The 22,650-nt window shown below is 37.6% G+C and overlaps 1 protein-coding gene across 1 annotated transcript in view; it reads right to left on the bottom strand.

The window, feature by feature from the left end:
* Positions 1 to 943: 943 nt before the first annotated feature.
* The window catches only part of LOC131026982 (protein NEN1), a 34,476-nt gene continuing 12,769 nt past the window's right edge, over positions 944 to 22,650 (bottom strand). Inside the window, exons 5-6 of the mRNA XM_057956981.2 lie at positions 1,576 to 2,312; positions 944 to 1,409 (exon numbers count right to left, since the gene is read on the bottom strand). Of these exons, the coding sequence (XP_057812964.2) occupies positions 1,175 to 1,409; positions 1,576 to 2,312 (972 nt within the window). The 3' untranslated portion in view covers positions 944 to 1,174. The remainder of the gene's footprint in view (positions 1,410 to 1,575; positions 2,313 to 22,650) is intronic.

The following is a 22,650-nucleotide window of genomic DNA, read 5'->3' as shown; positions in this document are numbered from 1 at the left end:
ACACATTTTGTAATTTAAAATTATTAATTTACAGATGAAATATATATATATATTATATGAATAAAGCAAAATGTTTTTAAAATAAAAATAGGTTTCTTTAAATAAACTTTTATTTAAAAAATATAAAAAATAATTTTTAAATAAACAAATAAAATAACTTTTAACTAATATAACTAACTAAACATAGAATAATTAGAACTATTAATATTTATATATATTAATTTATATCTCGTTATTATATAAACTAAATACTATTAACTCATTTAAAATTTTATTTTCATCCTTGTTGGAAAACTATAGTAAACTATATATTACAATAAATGGATAGTTTCAAATTTAGTTTTAGAACGATATCAATTTCACCGTGGATATCTTAATGTAAGATGGTGATAATGTAGAATAATTATACATCTTCTAACGTATCAAGCGTATATTTATGGTGTCCTTCATCGTTGCTTTTTCTCCGCTACAGATGTGGGACAAACTGTGTAGTTGCTCTTTCGTGCAGCAAAATTAACTTTAGATGGCAAAGGCTGAAAGGAAACGGTGAATAAAACCATTCTATGGAAACGGTGAAAGGCAACAGTGGGCCCGACCACCTGGACACTGTCAGCTTAGTGTGCTGTTTAAGCCAACTCGGGCAGCTTAGTGTGTGCTGTTTAAGCCAGCCTGAACAGAACTAGTAACCTTCTGCTTGTAGGAACTCAAAATTTAGGAAGGAAGACCTTAGTCATCGGAAAGAAAAATTTGAGCATTGCTCATCTCTCGGTCCAAAGTAGGAAGGGAGGAGCTTTGTCGATCTTAATTATGTTTATCAACAGATTTCACTGCAAAGCGTCAAGAAAAATTTGAGCTTTGCTCCTATCTGTCCAAAATAACGGTAATTTGTTGAAACGAACAGTAATTTGTTAGAGACAAAGCGGGCAATCCAGAGAAAAGAATCTAGCAAATATTGCCATACTTGTGATGAATGATCGGATATCAATATGGAGCGACTTACAACTTGATAGTTTCAAATACAGGATATATTCCTGAAAAATAAGTGTAACATTCGGAATTCATGAAAAGCCCTAGATTCAAGTGCACCTCATCCGGATGCCAGGTACAACAGTGCTTGAAAATCTATAATTCAATCCTCAAGAAAATTTACAAGTGTGAACATAAAAAACACAATTTACAGTGAAATGCCCACCGTCAGTCTTTTAGCAACGAGGCGGATCCCTGCATTCTGCTTGTAATCATATATATCAAAACTAAAATGTGCATCTACTGATCTTCCATAAACAAATACTTTATCAAGTTCATCAATGTGCACATTGGTAAGAGAAAGTTTTTTAGTTCCAGCTGAATCTCTCTCATATAAATCTGTGCAATATGTTGCCGTCTCCCCAGCACCTTTAGTTGCAATGCTGGCAAACATAAAAAACGTAAAAGTCAAGTGATATATAGTAGAGCAGCATAACCATAGTTCTCTCAGGATTTGCAGTTAAAAAATCCGCTGTAAGCCTATATACAGAATGGTATTTTTTTTCATGAAAAGTTCGAAAGAGCAAAAGTAAGCCCAATAGTACTTACTGCATTCGAATGGTTTGAGAGGAATTCACTAGACCATTTTTAGTTGTCACCAAAGGCCTCCACTCAGAGTTACCGTTACATTCTGAGTACAAATTGTATGCAAGTCTATCACAAATTTTCAGAATATCACATGTTTCTTGCGACGGCTCAACAACAAAATTTAATTTTGGTTTGCCTGTGGGGATTAGAAACTTTTTACTTATTCCATATCGTATCTTCAGTTTCTCGGAGGAAAGTTGTAGTGGAACTTTTCCATGCAACAGGGTCATCTTTTCAATCCCCCATTGACTAGGAACAAAAGCTGGCTTCAACGAAGATTTATTTACCTCTCGAGGTTCCAGAAAACAGTCAGAGTCCGCACTTCCTGATTTTTCAGTACCTGAAACTGAGGCAAAATTAGTAGGATCCGACAAGATACAAACATTTTCATCTTCCAACGCTTCTTGTTTTGCACAAATGCTTGGGAGAATGTCAAGCATTGTCAAGTCAAAACAATCCTTTTTTACGTTTGAATTTTGAGCTTTGAAATCGGCATCTTTGGCTTCTCCCGTTTCTTTTACATTGTCATTTAATTTTTTTTTGGCACTCCTATTAGAAAGGGTCTTTTTTTTAGAAAGAGTTTTCTGGTCTTTCTCTTCAGGAGTTTCAACTAATGCACTTCCTTGCCCACAATTACTACTCGCAGGAACACTTGGAGAATTGGTCTTTACAGGTGTAGATGATGTTTGGGCTTCCTCCTGCATTAAACAAGCACAGCATTCAGCCCAATTACCCAGTTTCATGTCAAGACTGAATAAACTTAACAGAGAATGACGCAAACATAACTGCAACATTTTGTCAACGATTAACTTGTATACAATTTTCATAACAAGTAGATTTTGAATGATCATAAATCTTCTCCAAAGCAATTGTTGTGTTTTTGTTAAAGAATCTTGTGATTCATGTTCAACATAAAGAAATAAATGAAAGATGCTCATTGCCAAATTGAATTTCTCACATAAGATGAGATTGACTTTTAAACTCTTTTAAGACAAATTGATCTGTGACTGAGACCTATCAAAATGCCTCCTTGTATAATGATTGTTCCTATGCACACACCATTTTCAAAACCTCATTTCTATCATTCACAGAGATATAGCAGCGTATGATACAAAAGTTCATTGAAGCTATATCTTCCATCCACATCAATAGCATAGGAAACAAAAATTAATTGTGTATGTTTTTTATCAATATATTATATCGCACTTAGTTATCCATCATCAGCTAAGTTACCAGATCCACTGATTTTTACTTTAGGTCTGGGTCTTATTGTACCATATCTGAATTTTGATGCAGTAAGGTTCCTGATCCTATCAGGGTGCTGAAATATGTCTATGGATTTGTCCTGGATAAACCTGGGCAAACCCATCATCTAGGACAAAACCCAGGTGATTCCAGCAGCACCAACATGGAATCCATGCTTTTTAAAACCGAAGTTTGCTTCATCTTTTTTGCTTTTTAATAAAATTTTCAGTATTTGAAAGGATTTATGCTCCCTACAAGCCCCACAATAGTTTATTTGTTCAGTTTTTTTAAGGATTTATAATAACAATGAAATAATACACAAAAACATGGATCAAGAAAATTACAATAACGTAAAAGATCTGATTAATCAATATGCAAAAATATTTGACAAAGGAATTCTAGAGACAAAAATCAAGAGAAATATTGTTAGAGAATGGAGACAGAAATTCCAAACAAATTCATAACTCAACAAAAGCTCATGGAATCCAAAACAGAACTTTTAGCATAAAATTTAATTCAAGGGAACAAATTGTAGATGGTAAGAGAATCAATGAAGAGGCTCTAAACTACTTTCAAAAACTCGTTAATAATTTTGAAGGATCAAATTTGAACAATCAAAAGAAAATTTTGGAATAAATTTCAAAACTATTTAGTGAGGATCAAGATGACTTCTTAATGAAACCCTCACCGAAGAAGAAATCAATATAACAGTTACTCATCTTCGTCCAAATAAAGTTCCAAACCCCCATGGTTTTCCAGCTGGTTTTTCCATAAATGCTGGAACATTGTTGGAAAAGTTATCTGATTGACGGCAAAAGAATCAAAAGAAAAAAGCACTCTTTTTAAGGACTTAAGCAATACTTTCATTGCTATTTGTACCAAAAGAGGAGGTGACAACTTTTGAAGACATGCACAATTAAAAGGCTGTGGCAGACAGGTTAAAACTGTTAGGATAACCGGTGGACAACTGAGAGACCGGATGAATCAATTGTCAACAGATTATACAACTTTAAGCTCACAAAACCTTCTACCGGAATGCATAAACCAAATACCGGAATAGCAGATGTAACAATTAAGGATAAAAATAAATTACAGAATAATTAACCAACCATCCATAACACATAACACCAATATTTGTACGTAGAAAACCCGGTAAAGGAAAAAACCACGGAGGGAAGCCTACCCACAGTCAGATAATACTTCTACAAAGTATGTGATTACAATAAGAGGGGCATGTACATGCAGAAAGGCACACTGCCTAGAACACAAAAGGAGCCTCACTAACTACAAAGAAATCCAAACTACAATCCGGAAATAAGAATGAATTGCAAGAATAGCATCTCCTATACTTGAGTACAATTCTGGTTAAGCTCAATACCGGAGGTTTTAAACCTCTTTCACAAACCCAATTCGATCATCTATGATCGACCAAAACCACTACATATGATTACAACATTATTCGCACACAAATAATCCTATATACCATAAGACCACGATCTACAAAGAGATCTTACATCATATTTATACCAACCCGAGACCTAAACAATTAGGTCGGCCACCTAAAAGATAATACAATAGATCCGTTACATAATCCTGCAAACCAATGATAAACCAAGTTGGCCTAAGACCAAAACAATATAATCCAAGCAATAAATCCAACCGGTGATGCATCGAGAGCATCAACCCACACGTTACACAAACCAGTCTATAATCTAGTAGAGTGAGACCGGACCTATAATAGGTCGCCATAAGCCAAATGAAACACCACCGATCAACTAGAACACGAACAAGATAACCATCAACATCCTGATAACCTTCTAGAAGTCACACCAACACCACTTATCGGATTCATCAAAAGATCTTCATCAAAGCATTGTCGATAAAACCCTTACCGGTGACCAAAAGGCTTACTAAAACAAATGATAGCATCCAAATCATCAAATCCCAAACCAACTGAATGTGATACGCATCAAGAACACAAGAATAACCAATCCAAGCCAATGCCACAAGCCGGACCAAATCGGAGAATACTGGAGATGGTCTCTAGATCAATATCATAGTCTAACCACTCTACCGGAAGCCGGTAGACAGCAAAACAGCTAATGTTGACATCAATGACAAAACATCAATGCAACACATAATCAATTCCTCCAAATTGCCAACAATCTCTCCCATTGGCATTGATGGCAACACTAGATGTGAAAAACATCCAAGTGCCAAGAAAATGCCAAACAAATCTCCCCCAATGAAAGACATCCAACAAACTCTCCAAGAAGATATGACAACGAAGTTCTAAACCAAAAACCTAAATTCTGAACCAAAAACCAAACTCCCCCTGAGAATGATATCATAGTAAAGCTTTGTTTTTCACATATATCTCTCCCCCTTTAACATCAATGCCAGAAATCTGACATAAACATCAAAGAAAAATCATAAAACCTCTGAACCACACAGCTGACTACTCCCCCCGAGTAATAGCATCAACACATCAATACGGAATGAATGATAGCACTTGATAAATGCATACCGGACTGATGGCATCACTCAAGTCTATACCGGAGGGGCAAAAACTCACAATTTGTCTCTCAAGTACTCAAATGATTCCTTAGGCAAAAGGTTTAGTGAAGATATCTACAATCTACTCTTTAGTGTTCACATAAACCAATCTGACTTCATTTGCTTCCACCTTCTCCTTTAGAAAAGGATACTTGATAGAAATGTGCTTAGTCTTAGAATGAAATACCGAATTCTTTGATATATCAATAGCAGCAGAGTTATCACAATGAATAACTACCGGTTCATTGCAATCAACCCTTACATCCTTCAACATTTGCTTCATCCATAAAACTTGTGTACAGTTAGTAGCAGCAACAACATACTCTGATTCAACAGTAGATAAAGAAGTACATAATTGCTTCTTGCTGATCCATGAAACAAGTTTCTTTTCAAGAAAGAAAGCTCCACCGGATGTGCTCTTTCGGTCATCAACATCTCCAGCCCAATCAGCATTTGTATATGTGTTGTGACCATTTCACACATCGCCTGATCAAAATGGGGACCGTTGACGTGTATTTTGTACACCATCATACACAGAATAAAATACCTAAAGGCATCTTATCCTCTCTTGAAAAAAGCCTCTAACTGCTGAAGATTCGCATGAAGGATCAGTTAGGATGACTCCAATGTTCTGGTTAGTAGGGTCTCTATGTGTGGATAAGCACCAGTTGGTATGATGTGATTTGCTGTGTCCTCAAGGGGATCTTACACTCCGAAATTCCGAAATTTTACTAAACTAAGAAGCTTTCAAAAAAAAATAGCAAAAGGATAGGGTTTTGAAAGAAGTCTAACCTAATCTATCCCTAAGAATGACTTCGTGTGAACAAGACTTGGCAAGATTCAACCAACTTCAATTTTGCCATAAGATAACAACTCAATTGAAATTGATGCGATCTTCTACGGTAACGAAATGATTTTCAACGCATCAAAGATCGAAGACACTACCACGAAGGTACATATCCAAGATACAATAATGTTTGAAGGTTAAATGATTCAAATATCTCCAGTTGACCACGCAAGGCGTTCCTACAATCAGCAAGAAGCTAGTGGTATGGAAAACGAATCCTACCAAAGATCAAGTCTCACACTTTGTCTTTCAAATTAACACACTACTTTGATTGAGCATGATTCAAGTAAATTGAACAACCATGAAGATAACCAAGAAAGTTGCAACAAAACACCATAACTTCAATATTTCATTGATTTCAAAGCCATCATGTACAACAATTGCTTGAATTTCTTTCCTCAAACTCAATCTTGCTACAAAAATAAAATTACTTCTAACTCTAAACTCTCTAATCTCTTCACTATTATCTCTTCTCTCTTACATCTATTACAAATGAAATGAAAAATGAGGGTATAAATAGCATCCTCAATTACAATGAAAGGTCCAGATTGAAAGTAGATCAACGGTTTAGATCATGACACCTAAACCCTAATTAGGGTTTGTTACAAATGGCCTCCTTTTTACTGAACAATATTAAATGCATAGCCAAATATTAAATTTGGCACAAAAACCTAGGAAACATAAACCAATGGCAAATAAGGTGCCATGTCATCTATAACAACCTATCATCTAGAATCTTATTCCCTTTCCAATTCTCTTTTTCAGCATATGCAATGAATCTTGACACGATTCCTTCGATTTCTGCAATTGGAATCTCGGGAAGATTCTTCATACTCTCTTCCAAGTGGATGACCTGATCGAATGCATCTAGAAGAGCTGCGTCCCATGAAGGTTCAAGTTCCTTTGTTCTTTCAATCAGGAGCATGGTGGCAAACATCTAATCATATTGTTCGTCTGTAACATTAGCGTCCTTACAAAAGATGACCTTAATTCTATCCTCTAATTCCTGCATATCCACATCTGTCTCGACCTCGATCCTCCTGCCAAGAATGGTACGAAGTACCTCAAATACTCTGTCCTGGATCGGATTGATCACCTCCTCAACTTGGCTGCATCTAGTACTGATGTCCTCAAAAAAAACACTCTTCATATGGAGTAAGGTTGACCACTGAAGCAAACTGTGAGGTCCTCCATCTATGATCTTTTCTTGCGCTAAGACCTTCCTTGATGTGTGTCTAATTACTTTCAAAACAGGAATGATAACATCTTTGGTATGAGCAAATGCGGCCACTGTTATCATCAAATTGTGGATTATCTCAAGAACCTGGATAGCTTGATGAATAGTCTTCATCATCCTTGTTACAAACTCAATGGCCACTGTATGAGATTTATCCATCCAAGTACTTGTACGCTGGACCATATTCCTGAATCTTTCTGCCTCATTAACTGATTGAAGTGGAAGTGCCTGCACTGGTGATCTAGCTGGATCCTGACGTCCCAAAGGTTCATTGAGATGACTGAAATATGTCCTCCATGCACCGACTTCTCTCTCAAGCCTTCTATTCTTCTCCATTTCTTCTCTAAGCTTGTCTTTCAATGCTTCAAATGAATCAGTGGCATCATCTAATGTCTGCTCTGCTGTGGATGGTCCTAACTCAAAAGTCTGTATATCATATTCCTCTGCTAAGATCTCACCTTCATATTTGTCTACTGCCGGTGTAGCTATCTGCAGTTTTCTGGATCCAGTTTCATCTCGAATCATCTTGGACATCTTGGTAGCCTTCCTCTTCTCTGTTACTTCGTGTGAGCGTCCAACAAGGCTCTCTAAATCAATTGCATTATCTTCGTCCTCTATCACGATCACCTTAGTTAATCTTTCCTTCAACCAATCTGAGATGGCCGATCTTGTTTCTTGAACTTGAATTTCTTTATGCACTATTTCTTCTTCTCTGGGAGGAGATGTCATTTCGTTGTCCTCTTTATCTTTATCTAACTCATAATCCTGGAGAGATCCATCTAGTGACCCTTGCTGTGCCTGTCCTTCTTCCTGCCTGTCATTCTGTACCATCGACTCCATGGATTCTTCCACTTGAAGTGTCCTTTTCCCTGGTCTAGAAGAAGTACCGGATGATCAATCTCTGTTAGCCCCTTGCTTTTTCTTGGAAGATTCCTTCTTTTCTGACCTTTCTTTCCTCTTCGAACCTCTTGGATGGAGATTGCCCTCACTGGCACATCGAAGGTTACCTTCACCTGAATTTCTAGGATTAGGATTGCCTTCGCTCACACTAGCTCCACCTTCGGCTGGTTTCTCTTCCAAAGTGAAAGTCATAGCAATGCCTTGCTCTCTCAACTTCTGATGTTGTACGTCAACCCATCTGCGAGTACAAGACAAGATTGGAGCCATCAAAGTATCTAGATCCACAACCTCGGGCTCATTCCAATTCAACCTTATTGATTTACTTTCTCGATCATAGGATGACTGGATATGTCTGCCATTGTCCTGAGCTTGGTCGGCCACTCTGTAAATCCTGCATTTTCTGATGAAATCCAAAGGCAATCTAGAATGCATTTTCCGTTTCACTTCAAGATCATCTAAGAGATTCATCATAAAATCTTCAATTTGGTACTCATGCTTAAACTTTCTGCCGACTGTCTCCTCTAAATGTCCATGTGGATCAAAGCTTTCTCTCAAAGCAAAAGACGGAAAAGAATACAAGGCTAACTCCTTCTCTGCGTCATCCATAGCTAAAGCATTAGGACATACCTCAACTGAATTGCCCAAAATGATAGGTACTGGAACTCCATTCCCATGTCTGTGTCTGAATGCCTTCGCATATGCTGCCAACTGTCTTGTTACTTCAAGTAACACAATTCTGTCTGTCGGGTATCTCGGCAACATGTATGGAGGTAAAGGACATCCATGCACTCTAATATAAGTGAACTTCGGAAATTGAATGAACCAAGCACCGTACCTCTTTATTAATTCTTGTGCGTCTTGAGATAATCTGTTGTGAATCCCACCTTGCAACGTCCTTGTGATGTTCATCGTGAAGGTATCATTAACTAGCTTGTAGTTGCTCCCTGGCGGATGATGTAAGTAGGCATAGGAATCACAAGCTCTGACCTCGCCAGGTCCTCTTCCAATCACTCCTCTGTGAGGTAGTCCTGCGTACTCAAAACTCCTGATCAAGGCATAGATGACATATGAACTCATGTGGAAGGACTTGGTAGCCTTGAGTCTCCTCAACTGTACGTCCAAGCAATGGCTAATCATCCTAGCCCAATGTATCGTACCTTTCCCTTGAACAATCACCTGGATGAAGTAGAACATCCACTTCTCAAAATAGAAGGCGTGAGGGGCTCCTGTAACTCGGTTGAGCATGGTGATCAAATCTCTGTACTCCTCCTGGAAATCAATCCTGTGCGGTGTGTTCGGGATCTTGCTTAGACGGGGACGGCTCTTGAGTAACCAGTTCTTATTAATAATGCTTAGACAAGCATCTGGATCATCTTCGTACATTGACCTGGCTCCTTCTATGCTCTTGTATATCATGTCCCTGTGCTCTGGAAGATGGAAAGCTTCACTTATAGCTTCCTCTGAAAGGTACGCCAAAGTGTTTCCTTCATTGGACACGATCGTTCTGGACTGAGGGTCATAATGTCGAGCACACTCGATCATCAACTTATGGCACTGAACAGCTGGAGGAAAGCCGGCCGCCTTAATGATGCCACTCTCGATTATTCTCCGGGCGACAGGTGATGGCTTGCCAATGTAAGGGACCTCTCGAAACTTCTTCGTGCTGAAGTTACCCAAGTTGGTATCTCCAATGTTGCTCCACTTCGACACGATCTTGGTTTCCACTTCTTCGGTCTTTTGATCTTCTTTCATGAGAGCTGAACGACTGGTGGATGCTCCCGCCTTCGGGGTCGCCATACCTACACAACATTTCATAATGAGAAACTAGCTCTTGCAATAAATAACATAGATTAGAGAATAATTTTTTTTTAGGAAACATCATGATAAGTCTTAGAGTTATCATTTCCTAAAAAACGATTGAGCTAGGAATTCAAAATTTCAAAATTTCAAAATTTAAGCTATGACGATCAACAATTCAATATTAAAACAATAAAACCAACATCGCCATACCTCAGTAGAGAGCTAACTCTAGAATGCAAAATGAATAAAATCGCCTAGGCAAAATTGACGTTAGATGGTCTTCAACGTGATCTCCCTTCAAATAGCAACTTCGCCACCTTTTGGGATATCCTTGACGTCCTTGGCAAATTCGCTCAAATGGAAACTTCAAGTTCGCACCACCTTTGATGATATTAGTGCCTTCCTTTGCTTGAAATGAAAGTTCGCACTTCTCAAACACAATTCGCACCTTTAACTAATACTCGCACTTCTCCTTCAAGATCGCATGTAAAAGATGATAAAAGATGATGTGAAAATAAAAGTCTTTCACCTCCCTTTATAAGCGCTCATACCACCCATTCACTCTAGGCCGACTTTTGTAAAAATAAAACAATTTAAACGATTTTTAATAAATAACAAGGCCGACTTTCATAAACCAAGCGCTCCATTTGATTTTTTTTAATTAATAATAAATAATTAATTAAATGCCTTTGTTTATTAATTAATAAATTCGATTTTTTTTTTTACAAAGGCAAAAATAATTAATAAATAACAAGCGCAAATTTTAAATGCCATTTTAATTGGATTTTCAAACTTATCGAATTTTCTAGCATTTAAATAAATTCAAAAATGTGTTTGAGTGCCAAAATTTAAAGATAAAAAATGCAAACCTCATCGCCCTGGTCCCTGACTGAGGGACAGGAGCGATCCATCATCTTGGTCTTGATTCTTGCAATTTTGACGTTCAAAATCTTCATCTCCACGTTGAAATTGGCATTTTCATTGGGTCCTTCGAGCTTGATCGACATGTTTGTGCGAATGAGTGCCCTTTAGATGTGATATTGCCCTGGTCCCTTGGAGAGGGACAGGAGCGATCCTCATGTTTTCTCCTTGATCTTGCATCTTCGATCTCAAATTTCCATCATAAGGTGAATAATAACATTGTTTCTTTACTCCACGCTTGTTTTCTTAACCTCTATAAGGCATTTAGACGTTGGAAAGATCATCGCCCTTGTCCCTTGGAGAGGGACAGGAGCGATCTTGAAGCTCTAGCCAAAATGCGTCATCTTTCAACCTTGGTTCCTCGTTCATTGCCTCTTAAAGGATGTCCTTGATCTTGTGTGAACTTGCCTTGACATGCATTTGAAGGAAAATGAAGGATCCTATGCAAATCGCCCTGGTCCCTTGGAGAAGGACAGGAGCGATATAGCCTCTTTGTTCAATTTGATGATCGCTTAACGTTTGAAGCCTTTGTATATCATCTTCTAATCATACCTTAGACCCTTTACGACCTTGCAAAACCTTGACTTAACGTAATTTTTGAGAGATTTGGCAACTATATTAGATATCGCTCTGGTCCCTGCCTGAGGGACAGGAGCGAACTTCAAGGTTTTGAGCTCGTGTTTGCTCTCTTCAACTTGCCATCGCCTTCGTTGCATAAAACACAGTCTCTTTGAACCCCTTGGATACTTGATGCTTGATAAACTTTCAAAATTTAGACCTTTATGAAAATTTCGCTCTGGTCCCTTCCTGAGGGACAGGAGCGAACTGGGGTATTTTAGTGCAAATCTTTCAATTTGGTGACCTTTGATGCCTTGTGTTTGATTGAGATGCCTCGAAACGCCCTTGCCACTCATCTCATTGACTTGGAGAGGTTTGAATCTGGCGAAAAGGTAACATAATCATCATATCGCCCTGGTCCCTTGGAGAGGGACAGGAGCGAACTTAGTCCTGTAGGCTTCATTTCACTTTATCACCTTCAAAAATTATCTTAAACGGATTCGTAATGTACCTTTCACTCATCCATGCCTTGAAATTCATTGTAACTTGGCAAGAAAATCATCTAGGACAAAAATCGCTCTGGTCCCTGCCTGAGGGATAGGAGCGAACTTGGGCATTTGGGTCCCTTGTTGACGTTTCATAATCTTCAATTTATCTTCAACGGGTTCAATTCACATCTTTTCTTGCCTTCAAACCAAAAACTTGCTTGATCTTCGTCCAGAACATGCCCTATGAAGGATTTCGCTCTGGTCCCTGGGAGAGGGACGGGAGCTACAAAGAACTTCGCCCTGGTCCCTGACTGAGGGACAGGAGCGATTTTGCATATTTGGGTCATTCTCCTTCACAACGGCACTTTAAGTTATATTCATTTGGTAAAATGCATCTCCTTGGACCTCTTCAAATCGTCAAGTCATTAAAATCCTGCAAGGACAAAGCAATATTTGATTTTAAGCTCCGGTCCTTCACTGAGGGACAGGAGCGATTTTGACTCCTGGAGGCATTTCCGTGTTCGTGAAATTCTTCAATTTATATTCAACGGAAAGATCACGCCTTTCTTCATCACTTCCAATTCGCAATTCGTCTTGATCCTGCAAGGACAGTAAGATATTTGAAAACGAGCTCCGGTCCTTCACTGAGGGACAGAAGCGATTTTGCTCCTACAGGCCAAAATATCAAGATTTCACAAGTTTAATCACTTCATAAGGCAAAAACAAATCATTTCCAATGCCCGGGATTAAATATCAAAAAACTCAAAATTTAGTCAAAATTACTCAATTGGACAAAAATTCACATTTCATCATCAACACTTAGACAAATTAAGACTTTGCACTCAACATTCCAATTGAAAATAGACCATTTTGGCGAATTCATTGCATTCAAAATTGCATCCTACGAAAGGAAGCTCAAAAAAACTCTCAAAACTAACTGGATTCTGGCCTGAAAAGACAGAAAAAAGGAACCCTAAGGCTTGACCCTAAATCCAGACAACTGACAAACTAACAAAACCCTAAAAAGCGAAGCGAAAGGCGAGCGAAAAACGAGCAAAAAGAGGGGGTCCCCATTTCAAATGGGGCGATGTGTGAAATGGTCACAACAGGACCCCCTCTTGTTTTTTAGTGTTGTTTTCTCTTTGCCTAGCTTTTCTCTGCTTGTTAGGTGTTTTGAGTGAGTTAGTGGCTGCCTAGGCTGGGTAAGTTAGGGTTTCCTTCGCAGAGCTTGCCTAGGGTTCCTTTCAAAGCCAAATTTGACCTAAGCTTGGGAAAGTCATTTGTTTTGTGCCTAGAGCCCTGATGTAATTTTAGCGGATTCTTGCCTTTGAAAGATGGAAAATGTATATTTTGCAAAGAAGTTGAGAAGTTTGAGTTAGGATGACTCAAGGTGGTAAGTTTTTAGGCCAAAGTTTTGTCTTTTGTCGAGTCAGAGTCAATTGAATGAAGCCAATGATCAAAGTGTAGGCTTGAAAGGCGAATGCTAGCATGAGCAAGCTTGGAGAGATGTAGTTATAAGGATTTGGCTTGAAAATTTGAGAAAAAGTTAAGGAAATGAGCCTAAAACATAAATTTCGCTCCTAACCCTTCCAAAGGGTCCAGAGCGAAATTTCTAAAATCCCTATTTTGCTCCATGCTTGAAACCAAGATTTTTGCTCCCAGGACATGGATGAAGGAGGGCATATACATTCTTGCCTTAGGAAGTGATTTAAGACAATGAAGTGATGAAATTTGAGCTAAAACATGAATTTCGCTCCTGACCCTTCCAAAGGGTCCAGAGCAAAATTTCCCAAAAAGACCTAATTCTTCACCTAAGTCATTAAATGGTTGGGCAAATTTGCAAGAACATGGAAGGAAATGAATCCAAGATCAAGTCCACGGCAAAGTCAAGTGGAAGAGAGTGTGAATTGAGCCTAGAAGAGCAATTTTGCTCCTGACCCTTCCAAAGGGTCCAGAGCGAATTCCTTCACAGGGCATTCTACCTTGCCCAAACCTATGAACTAATCCTTGTCCTAGGCATTTTTGAAAGCAAAGTTCTTGTTTTGATAGGGAAAGGTTGGAGATGAAGTCAAGATTTGAGCTTAAACTTGAATTTCGCTCCAAAGGGTCCAGAGCGAAATTCTTGGGAGACCTTATTTCTTCACTAAAACCTTGAAGTAAACATCACTTTGAGGGCAAGTTGACTTAATGGTGATAGAAGAAGGTTTGAGAAGTTAGATTCAAGGCAAAGAAAGGAGAAAGGAGGTGTGAAATAAGCTCAGAGACAAATTTCGCTCCTGACCCTTCCAAAGGGTCTAGAGCGAAATTTCCCATAACCCCTATTTGCTCCTTCTTGTGATCAAGATTTTGACTTCTAAGGCATGATTGGAAAGGCATTGATGCGTACTTACCTTTGAAAGGTGATTTAAGGCAATGAAGTGGTGAAAATAGACCTAAAACAAATTTCGCTCCTGACCCTTCTAAAGGGTCCAGAGCAAAATTCCTAAAAGCACCTATTTTCTCTTTGTTTGAGGTCAAAATCTTAGTTCCTATGGCATGGTAGAGGGAAGATTGGTATGTAGTTGCCTTGCAAGGTGGATTGGAGTAAAGGAAATGATGGGATCAAGCCTAGAACTTGAATTTCGCTCCTGACTCTTCCAAAGGGTCCAAAGCGAAATCCTTAATATAGCTCATTTCCTCACCATAAATGTTGAAAAGAACATCACCTTAGGGCAAGTTGGCATGAGTATGATGAAGTGAAAGGCAAAAGGGCGAGTCCAAGGAAATGCACTCTCGATTGCCCTTAGTTCTTATCGGGAAATGCAAAGTTTATAGAGTAGCAGATCAAGGATAAGACAGTGGCAGATATCTCCAATCTTCCTATGAGAAAGAAGACAAAGAAGTGAAGATAGATTGGGATGAGCAAGAAGTAGCAGACTTAAGAGCATTGATAGATCCAATCCTGAGTTGTACTCGCAGATGGGTGGATGTCCAGCATCAAAAGTTGAAGGAATAGAACATAGCTATGACATTCAGCTTAGAAACAAGAATGGAAGAAGGAGAGGCTAGTGCAAGTGAGAACACCTCTCATTCTAAGGGGTCAAAGAGAAAGGAGGGACCTGAAAAGAGAGAATCGTCCAAGAAGAGACAGAAAGTGAATCTTGATCATCCCTCGAGTGCTTCTTCTAGACATGAAAAACAGATTAGTCAAGGAGAGGGCCAAAGAGAGAAGGTGTATGAGATAGATGAGTCTATGGAATCCACGGTACAGAATGACAAACAAGACAAAGGAAGGACACCTTAGCACTCATCAACTCAGTCTCTTCCTCTCCAAGTTGATGTTAATGAGCAACAAGAAGAAAGAAATGATGATGAAGCGACATCTCCTTTTAGAGGTGAGAAGCCATTGCCTGAGGAAGTACAAGTAAGAGAAGGAAAGTCTTCCATTCTAGATTGGCTTAGGGAAAGACTTACAAAGGTAGTTGTGGTTGAGGATGAAGAACAAGTATTTGATTTGGAAAGTCTTCTAGGCAATTTTCAAGAGGAGATTGAAAGGAAGAAAGCTACAAAGATGTCAAAAGTAATCAGAGATGATGCAGGATCCACAAAGATACAGATAGCTACACCAGCAATGGACAAGTACGATGATAAGATTATGGTAGAAGAATATGATTTAGAGACGTTTGATCTTGGTCCACTTACCTTTGAGCAAGCCATGGAAGATTCGACTAATTCAGTGAGGGCAGCTAATAATAAAATAAAAGAGGAAATGGAAAAAAATAAAAGGTTGGAAAAGGAGACTAACTCTTGGTGGAATTATTTTAGCCACCTTAACCAACCGTTAAGTCAACAGGATCCAGCAGTTTCACCCTTGCAGGCACTCCCTCTTGAGTCAATATATCAGGCAAAAAAATTGAAAAACTTATCCCAACTCATGGATACATGGATTGATAGATCCTACATGGTAGCTAAGGAATTTGTAAGAAGAATGATGAAAACAGTCCACAGGGCTATCCAAGTCCTTAAGATCATTCATAATCTATGGAAACTGTCGATGCATTCACTCACACTAGAGACATTGTCATCCCAATATTGCAAGTGGTAAGAAGGGCATCAAGACAGGTTTTAGCACAAGAGAGGATAATTGATGGTGGAACCCATAATCTCCTACAATGGTCAACTTTGCTCCAAATGAAAGACGTTCTATTCAAGGACATCGATAGTAGGTGCAGCCGAGTTGAGGACACTATCCATCCTATTCAAGATAAAATGTTTGATGTATTATGTGCAATCCTTGATAGAAAGATAGAGATTGAAAAAGATGTGGACATCCAAGAATTGGAGGACATGATCAAAGTCATTTTTTGTAGAGAGGAAGACATAATCACAGAAGAGGAGCGAGATCAGATGTATACTACTATGTTCCTGATTGAGAAGACAAAAGAGTTGGAACATGGATGGAAGATGACTCTTCTTTCGGCCTTTAATGAGGTCCTTCACTTGGAGGAGAGAAATGAAGAGCCTGCCTGAGATTCCCATTGCAGAGATCGAAGGGATTATGTCCGGATTCATTGAATATGCCAAAAAGGAACATGGAAAAGGGAACAAAATTCTAGATTGGAAGTTGTTATGAAATGATGTGGCAATTCAATCCCTATCGGACGATGTTTCCTCGTTATTTGTGCCAATTTCTATTGGCTATGTTATGATAATGCTTATCTAATTAGGGTTATTTTTGTAGCAAACCCTAATTAGGGTTTAGGTGTCAAAATCTCAGCCCTTGATCTTCTTTAAATCTAGGCCATTCATTGTATTTGAGAATGCTATATAAACTCACTCATTTCATTTGTAGGTTAAGAGTTAAGAAGAATAAGTTTATTAGCAAAAGAGAAGAAGAGTAGTTATACAAATTTGGTGAAGAGAGAAAGTTGAACAATTGTTGTTTTATCTTTCTATGAGGTCAATGAAATATTGAAGTTATGGTGTTTTATTGTAATCTTTGTGGCTTCTTGCATGGTTTTTCATCTTCTTAAATCGCTCTTATTGAAGATAGTCTTTAGATGTTAGAGTTATATTGAGTGATAAATGTTGTGTTTGATCTTTTAGTGAAGCTCATAGTCCAAACCACTAGCCTCTTACTGATCGTAAGTGTGCCCTGTGTGGTCAACTGGAGATAATGAAATTGTTTAGAGTTCAATTATTATTTGAATACTGAAATTGTTTAGAGTTCAATTATTATTTGAATACTGATATGTATCCTATTGATAGTATCTATGTTCATTAATGATTCGAAAATCTTTGAATTCCCTTAGAAGATCGCATTGATTCCAGTAGGGTTGTTGTTTCATGGCAATATTGAGATTGGTAGAGTTTCACTAAGATCGCCCTCCATTTAGTCATTCTTAGGCTTAATTTAGCATAGCCCTCTCGAATCCCCTATCTTTTGCCTTTTTTTGAAACATCGATTAGTATTAGGAAATCCAGTTCCTCATTGATAAAGTAGTCACAAGAACCAACTTTTATAGAAAGTACGTAAGACCCCTTGATGAAACAACAAACACAACGAACAAACACTGGTGCTCATCCACAAGTAGAGAACCTACATATTAAAACCTTGGAGTTCCCTCGATTGATCCTAAGGCGAAATCTTCAGCATTCAGGGAAGCTTTGTTCAAGAGAGGATAAGGTACCTTTGGGTATTTTATTATGTGTTTGATTGTGTATAAAAGACACATCAACAATATGCACATGGTGTAAAGTGATCATCTTTGGGATACCACAAACCATACTCAATTGTTCCTTGCAAATACTTGAAAATCCTTTTCATCGCACACTCATGATTCTCTCTAGGATCACTCTGATATCTTGATACAATACAAACAGCATTCATTATATCCGATCTAGTCTGAGTCAGCTATAACAAACCTCCAATCATAGATTTGTACCTTGTAGGATTTACCGGAGCTAATACATCTTTCTTTGTCAATTTCTCACTTGTAACCATAGGGGTACCAACTGGTTTAGAATTTTCCATACCAAATTTCTTCAACAACCCTTTAACATACTTAGTTTGACAAATGAAAATACCTTTGTCATTTTAAGTAATCTGCAAACCTAAGAAAATTCTCATCTCCCCAATCATAAACATCTCAAATTCATTCTTCATATTTTCAAAGAGTTCCATACATAGTTTATCCTCACCTCCAAAACTGATATCATTAACAAATACTTCAACAATCAATATGTCATCGTCAGCAATTTTATAATATAAGTTACTGTTAGTATTACCTTTAGTGAAACCAAGCTTCAAAAGATATTTGTCCAATCTGAGATACCAAGTTCTAGGGGCTTGTTTCAATCCATATAACGCTTTCCTTAACCTGCAAACCATGTTTTTATCATCTAAAAGTGAAAAACCATCAAGTTGCTCAATATAAACTTCCTCTTCAAAATCTCCATTCAAAAATGCACATTTAACATCCATCTGATAAACCTAGTATTTCTTATGGGCAGCATATGCAAGAAATAATCTCACATCTTCAATCCTAGCTACCGGAGCAAAAGTCTCATCATAATCAATTCCTTCTTTCTGAGAATATCTTTTACATACCAATCTAGCCTTATTCTTCACAACTTGCTATCTTCATTCAATTTGTTCCTAAAAACCCATTTAGTTCCAATAACATTCTTATTTTTAGGTCGGGGAACTAAAGTCCATGTGTTATTCTTTTCAATCTGATCTAATTCCTCTTCCATAGCTTTCATCCAACATTCATCTTTACAAGCTTCAATAACTGATGTCAATTCTACTTGAGAAATTAAACATACCTCATCAATTGTCAACCCTTTTTTTATCATTACTCCTTTGTTCTTGTCTCCAATGATCTAATCTTCTGAATGATTTAACCTTACATATCGAGGAGTCTTCTGACTTTCTGTTTCCCTTCTCTGATCTTCAGTCACTGTTGAATTTTCTGATACTGTCGGAGTAACTAGTTCAACATTCTATTCCGATACAGTGTTAGAAATATGTAGCTTCGGTCAGATAAATCCAATCGATCTACAAATGTCTAATTGACCTTTTCGGCCTCAGACATTTATATATTAATCTTGATCTCTATCCTTCATTTATATTTCACTGCATAACTAGCACACTCTAATCATTATTGAATGATTGTATAATCATTTATTCATTTATATCGGCAATCTGTTAACTGTTTACATGTATATATATATAGTCGATAACAGTTATGTTATCAACTATATTATATGATCGTCGATTGCTATTAATGATTGTTCTAATTAATATTGATTATTACTGTTGTCGGTTTTATTATTGCCAACTTGTTTGCTAGACTTCAATGTGTTTAAGGTTCGGTTGCTTTGCTATGGTTGGACATGGCTCCACATAAGAGTCACGACTCTGTGGAATCACGTCGGTTCCTCATAGAGTCGTGACTCTATGTGGTCCGACCCACTATCATATATTATCAACTATGGATTCAGTCGAGAGCATGATGAACAATTCGAATACTCATAACATTAGCAATCAGCCCCTGCAGTTTTCGGATTACCTTGTGTATTGTCGACAGTGAATAGTTGATAACAATATATACAAAAATAAGTAAGTGGATTACTTTGTGTATTATCGGCAGTGAATAGTCGATAACTCATATATATATATATATATATATATATATATATATATATATATATATATATATATACTCTGCAGATTGAATCATAAAGTAATTTGGAATATATCTATCAAATAAGTAACAATAAAATTAAAATATACCATATATATAAATTTGGTCTAAATTTAACATACAGGTGCTACCGGTTCATTTATGATCATCTCCACTTCCGATTCTCTTATAAGTTTTGATTTGACCTTTGTACAACTCATCCACCTTGACATTAACGCTCTCCACAATTCTCTGCAATCTCTTGTTATAACATCTATATGCTTTGCTTTCATTAGAATAACCAAAAAATATCCCTTCATCACATCTAGGATCAAACTTTCCAATGGAATCATCTCTCTTGATTACTACCAAAGATTCTGAAATACTTAACTGAAGGTGTATGACCAAACCATAACTCTAAGGTGTCTTACTAGTGTCTCCTTTGATATGAACTCTGTTGAATGTGTAAACTGTCGTGCTCACAGCTTCTCTCCAATAGATATGAGGCCGATTAGCTTCCATCATCATAGTTCTAGCCGCATCCAAGATAGTTTTGTTCTTTCTTTCCACAACACCATTATGTTGAGATGTTTAGGGGGCAGACAATTGTGTCTCCTTATCCCATGCTTCTCACAATAACTGTTAAATTCACCGGATGTGAATTCACCACCCTGATCTGACCTTAAGCAATTAAATTTTCAACCCTGTCTATGTCTCAACTTTAGCTTTAAAGATCTTAAACTTTTCAAAAACTTCAAATTTTTCCTTTAGGAAAGTAACCCACATCATTCTAGAATAGTCATCAATGATTAGCATAAAATATCTATCACCCTAAAAACTCTTTATTCTAGTAGGACCACATAAATCAGTATGAATAAGATCAAGAACATCATTAGATTTATCTTGAATATCTTGAAAGAAGTTCTTACCTGCTTTCCCAATTGACATTCCTTACATACCGGATTATAGGGCTTCACAATCTTAGATATATCTCTAACAGCCTTAGTTGAACTAGTCTTTACAATGCAATCAAAATTCACATGACACAACCTCTTATGCCATAGCCAACTCATCAATTTGTACAATCAAACATGTTTTCTCACCGGAGTTCAAATGAAAGATGTTACCTTTAGTCTGTGTACTGGTTGCAATCTCCAAACCAAATCTGTTAATGATTTTGCATTTTCCATCTTTGAACTGTAATTGAAAATCCCTTATCCACCAATTGTCCTACACTCAAAAAATTATGCCTTAAACCTTCAACATAATAATCATTATTTGTATTATGCTTAGCATCCAAATCATGCATGCTTTGTCATCTCCAAATGTAACCAGTCCACCATCAAATTCTTCATCTCCAGTCATATGATGTGAACAACCACTGTCTATCACCCATTCATCCTTGTCTTCAATTTTCGCAGCAAGGGCATTTTCCTCATTTTGAATAACAGGTACCGAAGCATCTTCCTTAATAGCCAAAAATACCCATTCCTTACCACTACCGGATCCACTAGCCGAATCTTGTGTCAGTTCATCATCACAATCAGTTACACCTTCCTCATCCGCATAGTAACATGATTTGTCTTTGTTTCTCCTGTACTTATGCTTATTCTGATGATCATGGTTAGGCCTAAAAGATCTTCTAGTTCTCTCTTCAAATCTTGAATTCCCCTCAAGACATCTAAATGCAAAATGACCTATCTTATTACATGCAAAACATTTAAAAGGTGATTTTCCTTCATACTTACTTCCAGCAAGACCTTTAGATACTTTTCTAGCAAATAGGGCTTCCAGTTGCTCAAACTCTTCATCTTCTTTCTTCATTTCATCCAGTTCCTTCGCATATAAAGCTTTCCAATCACTCTTGTCGGTTGATGATGTAGGTGCATGAAAAGCAGATTCAGTCTTTGCAACTACTTGAGGACCAAATTCTTCAAGCTCAAAAGCAGACAATTTTCCAACCAAAGTATCTCGGTTAACAGAAGTGTTGGCCATTGTTCTCAACTCATTAATTGCAATAGCCTTCATCTTGTAAGTCAGTAGCAAAGCTCTCAAAACTTTAGAAACAATCTCATCTTTGCTCAGAGATCCACCACAGCACTAAATTCTCATTACAATTTCATTAACTCTTTCCATGAAAGCAGTAATCCTTTCATCTTCTTCCATCTTCAGGTTCTCATACCTTACCTGGTAACCATCAAGTTTAGCAATTTTAACAGTAGAGTCACCTTCATTCAAAGCTTCCAACTTATCCCATATAGCCTTCGCATTAGATTGGTCAGTTAATCCCATAATTTGTTGATCAAATAGTGCACTCCAGAGTGCTTCTCTAGCTCTACAATCATTTTCAATGTGCTTATCCAGGCTTGCCGGAGGAGGATTGCCAGATGTCGGATTATGAAGAGTATAGCCTTTCTCCGTGATCCTCCAAATTTCTTTCCCAATACATTTCAAATGAGTCTCCATCTGAATCTTCCATACTCTGTAATTTGTCGAATCAAGCTTAGGGGTTTCTCTCCGAAAAACAGATGCAGTTGAATTATTAGTTGCCATAGGATCTTCCTCAAGCGGTTAAGCTTCTGCAAAAGAGGACCAAGCTCTGATACCAATTGTTAGGATAACCTGAAAGGGGAAGGGGGTGAATTAGTTGTCAACGGATTATAAAACTTTAAGCTCACAAAACCTTCTACCGGAATGCATAAACCAAAAACCGAAATAGCAGATGTAACAGTTAAGCATAAACATAAATTACAAAATAATTAACCAACCATCCATAACACATAACACCAATATTTGTACGTGGAAAACTTGATAAAG

This window comes from Cryptomeria japonica, chromosome 10 (genome assembly GCF_030272615.1).
Source record: "Cryptomeria japonica chromosome 10, Sugi_1.0, whole genome shotgun sequence".
Taxonomy (NCBI): domain Eukaryota; kingdom Viridiplantae; phylum Streptophyta; class Pinopsida; order Cupressales; family Cupressaceae; genus Cryptomeria; species Cryptomeria japonica.
Note: the sequence above shows the minus strand (reverse complement) of the source record. Positions and strands in the feature narration are given on the sequence as shown.